Source organism: Pipra filicauda, unplaced genomic scaffold (assembly GCF_003945595.2).
Source record: "Pipra filicauda isolate LSUMZ 115617 unplaced genomic scaffold, ASM394559v2 scaffold33_size4404698_pilon, whole genome shotgun sequence".
Lineage (NCBI taxonomy): Eukaryota > Metazoa > Chordata > Aves > Passeriformes > Pipridae > Pipra > Pipra filicauda.
Window position 1 is genome coordinate 4,264,005 of NW_024104465.1, and position 7,792 is coordinate 4,271,796.

Below are 7,792 nucleotides of genomic sequence, written 5' to 3' on the forward strand. Positions count from 1 at the left end.
AAAGGTACCCTGGCCCTGTGCCTGGTCATGGGGACAGGGAAAAGGACAAGCTCCTGTGTTTATCTCTCTGAGAGAAGCAGGGACTCCCCTTCCACCCACTGAAGAACCAGAGCCTCCCTCCCTCCCTCCCTGTGTTGTTGTTCCTCCCAATCTAACACCACATAAACAATGTCATTTTTATTTAAAAAAAACAAACTGGGGAAAAAAACCAAGCAAACGAAATATACAGCAAGGCCACAGACAGTGTAAACTTCACTGTTGATAGTGTTACCTCAGAGTAAATACCAAAGGAAGGTTTACAGGGATACTCTATAAAAACTGATGTAATTTCCAAACAAAAAGGGCACTTCACTTCCTTTAAAAGGAACTACAAAGTCAAAGATGAGCTGGAAACCCAGGACTGTGAAGTCCATCACTTCATCCTGGAAGTCCCAACAGTTATTGCTAACAGTAGCTGGAAACTTTAATTTGCTCCTAAGGTGGCAAAACACAAAGTTCCCTCTAAGACTTTAAAATATCTGAAATAATTTGAAACTATCAGCCCATCAATTGGGAGATGTTGATGAACAAATCTTTGCTGCTGCCATCAGCAGGTACCCCCAGGTTCATGGTCAGCACAGCTCACCATCATCCAGGTGATCTACACACCAAGGAAGAACCTAAAAACTGATTTTCCTCTCTAAATGCCAACAAAAAACTCAAGAGCATGACCAGAGCCTTGGTCACAGCCTTCCCTTGGCTGCTGGGAGGATTTATCCCAAAATCTTTAGAGTATGGATACACCAAGTAACACTCCTGACAGTGTATTGTCTTTACAGCCCCAAGAGGCCATTTTTGTAACAAATCTGTAGAAAAAAGCTAAAACCAAAAGCATCTTTCTTTTCCTCACAGGGAGTCAGCTCCAAACCCCCAGAGAGGAAACCTGGATCTGCCTGGGAGGCAAAGAGGCAGGAGGCAGCAGGGCATGTACAAAAGTTGAGCAGCTTCACCTGTAAGAAGTGACATCCCTTCACCAGAGCCTGAAAAAATATTCCCATTACAACAACCACAAATTGATACAGAACTCTGGTGTTTGGGCATTTTTTTGCTCCAAATGAAGCTGAGACCTGCTCCGAGGGCAGACTTGCCTATCAAAGACTCCAACGTGCTCTTGAAAAATAAGCATTTTAGAATATATATAAAATGAAAGTTTAGGCATCTGTTCATTGATCAACATCCAAAGAACAATTCTCAGGTCAGCAGAAGTTTGTCAGAAATGAGCCAACCCCTGACACAGGGGCTGCTCCCAATCCCGACACCCAGAAGGTGCTCAGAGTGCTTTCCAGTCGATGGGCTTCTTCCCGTATTTCTTGAGGAATTCATTTGTCTTGGAGAAGTGCCGGCAGCCGAAAAACCCTCTGTTGACCGAGAGGGGCGAGGGATGAACCGTCTGCAGGACATGGTGGCGCTTCTGCGAACGTTGGAGGAAACCGCCCGTTAGATTTGCATTATTTTGGCTGATCCTGCCCCGGGCAGATGTGATTTCCTGCCCTGGGCAGATGTGATTTCCCCTCCACTCCTCCTCCTGCACCACCCAAATGTGACTTCCCCTCTACACCTCCTCCAATACCAGCCTCACACCAAAGAACCAGCCATGAAGGCTGAGACTTCTGTCCCACTGAGCAGAGATGGACCATGTAAAGCAGCAATGCCCCAGTCGTTTCCCAATAGCAAATTTCACGCTGATTCATGAGCCTTTTCCTAGGAAAAACAGCTCTGTCCCCAGTGGGACACTTTGCTGACAACAGGAGGTTACACTTGCTCCAGTTCGCTTGCTCAATTCTGGAAAAGGCTAAGCTGGAGCAGAAGGGTCACTCAATTCACAGAATTCGGGCAGGCAAAATTCCCAGTCCTGTAAGGAAAGTGCCCTCTAGTGTCCACCAAACTGAGGGAAAATCAGGGAAAGGCTGTACCCTGTCGATGGAGCTGCCTTTCCTCTGGGCATAGGCTCCCCACAGCATGAACACGAGCCCGTTCAGGTTCTTGTTGAGCCAGGACACCACGACATCCGTGAACTGCTCCCAGCCCCGCTCCCTGTGGGATGTGGCCTGGTGAGCCCTCACAGTGAGCACAGCGTTGAGCAGGAGCACTCCTGGGAAATACACCACATGGACAGGAGAGGAAACAAGAAATCAAGTGTTAATCCAGCCCTGGAATTGTCCAAGGCCAGGTTGGATGGAGGGCACCCTCAGCAAGGTGCTGATGACACTGAGCTGTGTTGTGGGGTCACATCCTACAGGGAAGGGATGGATCCATAGGGACCTGGAAGACTGGAGAGGTGGGAAGATGGGGCTGTGACTGCCCCACCTGTGGAAGTGTCCAAGGTCAGGTTGTATGGGGCTTGGAGCAACCTGGGATAGTGGAAGGTGTCCCTACCCATGGGAGGGGGTGGAACAAGATGAGCTTTAAATCCCTTCCAACCCAAACCATTCCAGGACTTTATAATTCTAACTGCTTTTTCCAGTTTCCCTTCAGAAACAAATTCAATTTTCATTCTAAGGGACCTGCCAAACAACAGTTACTCAGAACTGATTTTCTGTCCTACAAATGGATCATTTCCAGACACAGGTCTGTTTTCTAGACTGGTTTTTGTTCTGCTCCACAGTGATCAGATCATTGGGTGTCTCTGAGCTCACCTTGCTTGGCCCAGCCTGTCAGATCCCCATGGCCAGGATGAGTGAAGCCCTCGATGTCTGTAGAGAGCTCCCTGTAAATATTTTCTAAACTGCAAACAAAAAAACCCATAATTTTTTTTTATATTCATATTTAAAGACAAGACCAAGCAGCACCACTTATTGCTCTCACATCAGGCAAGAAGGTATTGATTTTAATCTTATTATTTAAGATAATAAAGCCATTTGTAGAGGCAGGGCAGTGAGGACTCCCTTTGTGTGTCTGGCTGGAATCTTAATGAGGTCTCAGCACAACTGGAAATGCAAACTCACATCCAGAATATCACCAAATTATACAGAATTACCCATATTTTGCAGTGATGTTTTTTTCCAGTCAATGCACAATTCAAATTTAAGTAGTTGCACAACTCTTCACATCAATTTTCTGGCTCCCAGCCCTGAGCAACACAGAACCGCAAATAATTTGTGACCAAAAGGGATTTTGCTAATTGTCCTACCTGGGGGGAGGTGGAACAGGCTTCTGGACACTGAAGCAGAGCCCATGAGCTTGGTTAGGGCCATGGTATGGATCTTGTCCCAAAATTACAACCTTCACCTGAAAGCAGACCTTGGTTAGGACTGAATTGAAATCAGCTTTATTCCCAAAAGAGTAGGGAAAAAAAGGCTTATAAATGAGCTTTAACCTAAAAGAGAGACAAAAAAGGCCCAAAGCAAACCCAGGAACTGAAGTTAATCCCAGACATCTCATTATTAACGAGTCGAAGAGCACAGACTCCACCTAATGTGAAGGATTAACATCACCACAGCTTTACTGCTAAAATTATGAATACAATTAATATGATTTGAGTGTAGAAGACCAACATTTTCAGAGCCACAATAAAACACCTGGTTGAGATATTTTCCAAATAGGTTTCACCCTATTTTAGCTTTATGCCACATTTACTGTGATATTTTTGACACAGTTTATTGGAAATTACATTACCTTATGGTGTCTTCTTTTAATTATAGTTCATTACAGATCAATTAAAAGAACAAAGGACATACAACATCCAAAAACTATGAAGTAGATAAAGCTGGTAAGACTAGAAAAAGATCAAAAGTGCAACTTTGCGTTCAAAGGAAATTCTGTGGCCTGTGTGGGTAATAAAACAATAAAACCCTGTTATGGTATCAGAGATGAAAGGGCAATTGTGAGTTAGGTGAGACAAACAACAACATCCACATCCCGTGGGACTGAAGTTTAAAGGATAAAACACTGAACTAACGTGCTTGGGCACCCAATCTGCATTTTCATGGTGAGAGACCCCGAACCCCCCTCCCCAGCCCCTGCAGCTCCACTCACATCCCAGATGTCGCACATCTGCGTCCAGGTGAAGACCTGCTCGGGGGGCGGATACACCGTGTAGCGCTTCCTCTCCTCGGCCACGAACGCCATGAGCTGCGGGGGCAAAGGAGGGCTCAGCGGGGGCCGAGGGGGCGCAGCGCCCGCTCGGGGCGGGGCACGGGAGCCGCTCACTCACCTCCACGAAGTATGGCTTGGAGAACTCCCCGGCCAGCTGCCGCCGCCAGCTGTCCGCGAAGCCCGGCGGTACGTTCCGCTGCGCCAGCAGCTGCCGCGCCGCCTCCTTGTTCCTGCGGATGCGCTCCCGCTGCTCCTCGCTCAGCGACGCCGCCGCGCCCGCCTCGTCTCCCGACGCCTTCGCCTTCTTGGCGGCGCTCACCTGGAAGCAGCGGGCACGGCAGAGTGGGAAGATGCGGGAGAGCAGCGGGCGCGGCCGGAGCCGCGAAATCAGCACGGCCATGGCTGGACAAGCCCCGCCCCAGGGCGGCCCCGCCGCACGCGGAGCGCTCGCGGCAAAACACCGAGTGCGCCCCCATTGGCCGCCGGGCCGCGCGCGCCCCGCCCGCAGGCGCGAGACAAAAACTCCCGCTCGCTATTGGCCAGCGGAAAAGCGCCCTCTCCTTTCTATTGGCTCGCCACGGCGGGCAGAGAAGTTTTCTACCCAGCAATCGTGACGACAGCGCGCCTCTCACCGCCCATTGGGCGGCGGCGGAGCGTGGCCGCTTGACTGGCAGCTCAGTCGCGCGTGCAGCCGCGCGGGAATTAAGAAGTGGTGTTTACTCCCCATACCTCCCTCACAAAAGGCCGCCAGAACCCCCCAGACATAAACACACACACACGCACACACACACACTGCCAGACACACATACGCCGCTGCCAAACTCCTATTCCTTCTCCCCCCTCTCCAGACTCCCCCGCTCCCTCAGCCCCCCGCTCACTACCTCAGCATCTCCTCCCGGCTCCGGGGAGCGGCCGCGCTTCTTGGGCGGCGCGGGGCTGAAGAAGCAGTGCAGCGTCCTCTGGCCGATCATGGCAGCGGCGGAGCGAGACAGGGAGGGAGGCAGCGAATGAATGACTGAGTGAGGGGCGGCAGCGGCGGCTCCAGCGGAGGGGGGGCGGGACGGCGGTTTGGCGCCAAAACAGCGCGCGTGCGCTGGGGGGCGGGGCCGGCCGGGGCAGGGGGCGGGGCCAATCGCGGCCCGTGGGTCCTGCTCCCCCGTCCCTCCCTCGGGCCGTCGCTCCCGGTGCTGCCCATGGACGGGTTCGTGGTTAAGGTGCCCCGCGGGCAGGCGGGGGGCGGTGGCGGGCAGGGGCGGCGGCATGAGGAGGCCGGGCCGGGCCGGCCCCCCCCGCGGCAGATCCGCGCCGAGGGGCTGCGCTGTGACTATCGCATCCTCTTCCCCAAGGCCGAGGCCGACGAGATCTTCCAGCAGCTGGAGGAGGAGGTGCAGTATTTCGAAGGTAACCTCCTGCCCTGTGGGGGAGCCTGAGCTGCCCAGGGAGGCTCCGGAGGCTCCGTCCCTGGGAATGTTCCCAGGGAGCCTGGACAGTGTTCTGGGAGACCTGAGCGTGGCCTGGATGAGCTCCAGCGCTCCCTTCCAACCTGAGCCCTTCTGTGTCCAGCTCTGGGCCCCCCACACGTCCCCCCACTCTGCCCAAGAAAGCATTTCCCTGCCCAGCCCAGCCAAGGTGAGTCCCAGAGCGATCCCAGGGCCTGGGCACAGCTGGGGAGGGTTCTGCAGGTGCCTGGTGTTGGCACAGTCTGGCCCTTAGAAGCCGAGAACACAGGTGTGACCCTGCAGGGTTGGATTTGCTCCGCTGGAAGCGTTCATCAGGTGGTTTCGGTGACTTTTAAGAGAACTGGGACAAGCCTGATGCAGTGGCTGGAGTTTGTTGGAAGAGGCAATTTATGAAATATGTCCTGTTACATTAATTCAGTGGCAGAATGTGATGGGGATGTTGGTTCTGTTTATCCCATTTAAGGGGGATAACAAGGCAGTGTCCACCTTTGTGGGACAGAAACACAGGGAACAGGGATGACAGCTTGTGGGTTATCATAAGCATCCTCATTTCTCTTGTCTGGAGATTCCCAGAACCTGCAGATCCAGGAGAATGTAGGACTGTGCAGAGGTAGCACAGACTTGGGTTTGGTTTTGATCCTCCTCGTTTCTTGTTTGAACAGATGACCTGACAAAATTGCACATATTTGGCACGTGGCACAACATCCCAAGGAAGCTGGTGACCTATGGAGACCCTGAGTTGTCCTACACTTACTCGGGTGTGACCTTCCATCCCAAGCCATGGATCCCAGTCCTGAACCGCATCCGGGAGAGAATCACTCTGGCCACAGGACACACCTTTAACTTTGTCCTTATCAACAGGTACAGCTGGTTCCCACTTGCATCAAGCAGCTTATGGTTCAAATGAAATGAAAAAAGCTTGTGCAGCACTTGGCAAACGGCTGAGGGGTTGACATTCACCTAACTGGGTTGGTGGAACTAACGAATGTGCTCTGTGCACAGGTACAAAGACGGCCTGGACCACATCGGGGAGCACCGAGATGATGAGAGCGAGCTGGTTCCCCGCAGTCCCATTGCATCCGTGTCCTTTGGAGCATGCAGGGATTTCATCTTCCGGCACAGGGATTGCAGGAGGAAGGGGGTGAAACGGGGCCTGGAGCGGATCAAGCTGGAGCTGGCCCACGGCAGCCTCCTCATGATGAACCACCCCACCAACGTGTACTGGTACCACAGCCTGCCCCCCAGGAGGAGGGTCATCACCCCCAGGGTCAACCTCACCTTCAGGAAAGTCATGGCTGGGGACAGAAAGAGAAATATCCACCCATCAGGGACTTCTGACTGAAAACAGAAGCTTTAGTTCCTGGTGGACCTGTTGGTTCCTCATTCAAACACTGGCTGTGGTGATCCAAGGGACTGGATGAGCAAACTGAACTGAGAGACAGTGGACTTGGTAATTGCTAATAAAGCCTGTGACCACTGATCTCGATGCCAAGATGGCTTTCCCTCTGTGAAATGCTGCTGATAAATATTTTTGGTAAATAATACCTTTGTTTTGCTCAGGAGGAAGTTTGTACTCAGCTGATCTTAATCTAATTAGTGCTCCTAAAAAATTAAAATACTCCATAGCCTCGAGTTACAGTTTACAAACACTATAAAGCACAAGCTGTAATCATTTAAAGCTGATACTCTTTAGCAGGTGACACTTTCTGTATTCTCTCTCAATGAGCTTTAGATTGTTTGGGTTTTTATTTAAATAAAGTACAAATGAGACTGACATGGAGGAGTGCTGAGGTGTGAGCACAGTGAGTGCAGTGTGGCTGGCTGAGTGTTTCAGTCACTGTGACTCTTGTCTGCTTGAATTCCTCTGCTGCTAGAGGGTCTTCCTTGTGCTCAAGGAAGCACAAGGGTCTCTCCTTCCTCAGGTCCTTTGTACCAAAACCAGGCAGCAAAAAATGACCTTTTGGGGAAGAACTGGGCTGGACCATTTCTATGGACCTAAATAATTATCCCTAGGGAGCCCATCCTGACTCCCTGAAAACCATCCCCTTCCATGCTCACAGGGAAGCTGCTGGAATGAGGGAAGTCTGTCCAGGCAGCAACAGGTCTTGAGGAATCAAGTAATGGTAAGTTCTGAGTGAGAATGGAAACCAAACCCTGTGTTAACTCTGGAATTAGGGGTGGGCTCTGGCCTTCAGTGGTGGCTCCATTATGTTTCAAGACATTCCCACACGTAATTTTAATTTCAATTCCCACACAGG

General features: G+C 51.5%; 2 protein-coding genes across 2 annotated transcripts; one reads left to right on the forward strand and one right to left on the reverse strand.

The window, feature by feature from the left end:
- Positions 1-162: 162 nt before the first annotated feature.
- UNG (uracil DNA glycosylase) lies at positions 163-5,104 on the reverse strand. Its single transcript, XM_027711270.2, has 7 exons — positions 4,956-5,104; positions 4,193-4,393; positions 4,015-4,110; positions 3,170-3,267; positions 2,676-2,764; positions 1,953-2,131; positions 163-1,450 (listed from the first exon to the last, which is right to left on the reverse strand). Exons 1-7 carry the CDS (start codon positions 5,043-5,045, stop codon positions 1,310-1,312), a joined length of 894 nt encoding a protein of 297 aa, XP_027567071.1. The 5' UTR covers positions 5,046-5,104; the 3' UTR covers positions 163-1,309.
- Positions 5,105-5,223: 119 nt separating this feature from the next.
- ALKBH2 (alkB homolog 2, alpha-ketoglutarate dependent dioxygenase) lies at positions 5,224-7,310 on the forward strand. Its single transcript, XM_027711271.2, has 3 exons — positions 5,224-5,475; positions 6,197-6,395; positions 6,537-7,310. The coding sequence occupies exons 1-3, from the start codon at positions 5,268-5,270 to the stop codon at positions 6,874-6,876; spliced, it is 747 nt and encodes a 248-aa protein (XP_027567072.1). The 5' UTR covers positions 5,224-5,267; the 3' UTR covers positions 6,877-7,310.
- Positions 7,311-7,792: the final 482 nt, after the last annotated feature.

Bases quoted from the DNA above. Each gene is read 5' to 3' on its own strand.
- UNG (XM_027711270.2), bottom strand. From the start codon at position 5,045: ATGATCGGCCAGAGGACGCTGCACTGCTTCTTCAGCCCCGCGCCGCCC. The intron at 4,394-4,955 runs GTAGTGAGCGGG...CGCTGCTTCCAG, and splicing joins AGCCGGGAGGAGATGCTGAG to GTGAGCGCCGCCAAGAAGGC. The intron at 3,268-4,014 runs GTGAGTGGAGCT...GTCTGCTTTCAG, and splicing joins AGATGTGCGACATCTGGGAT to GTGAAGGTTGTAATTTTGGG.
- ALKBH2 (XM_027711271.2), top strand. From the start codon at position 5,268: ATGGACGGGTTCGTGGTTAAGGTGCCCCGCGGGCAGGCGGGGGGCGGT. The intron at 5,476-6,196 runs GTAACCTCCTGC...TTGTTTGAACAG, and splicing joins GGAGGTGCAGTATTTCGAAG to ATGACCTGACAAAATTGCAC. The intron at 6,396-6,536 runs GTACAGCTGGTT...CTCTGTGCACAG, and splicing joins AACTTTGTCCTTATCAACAG to GTACAAAGACGGCCTGGACC.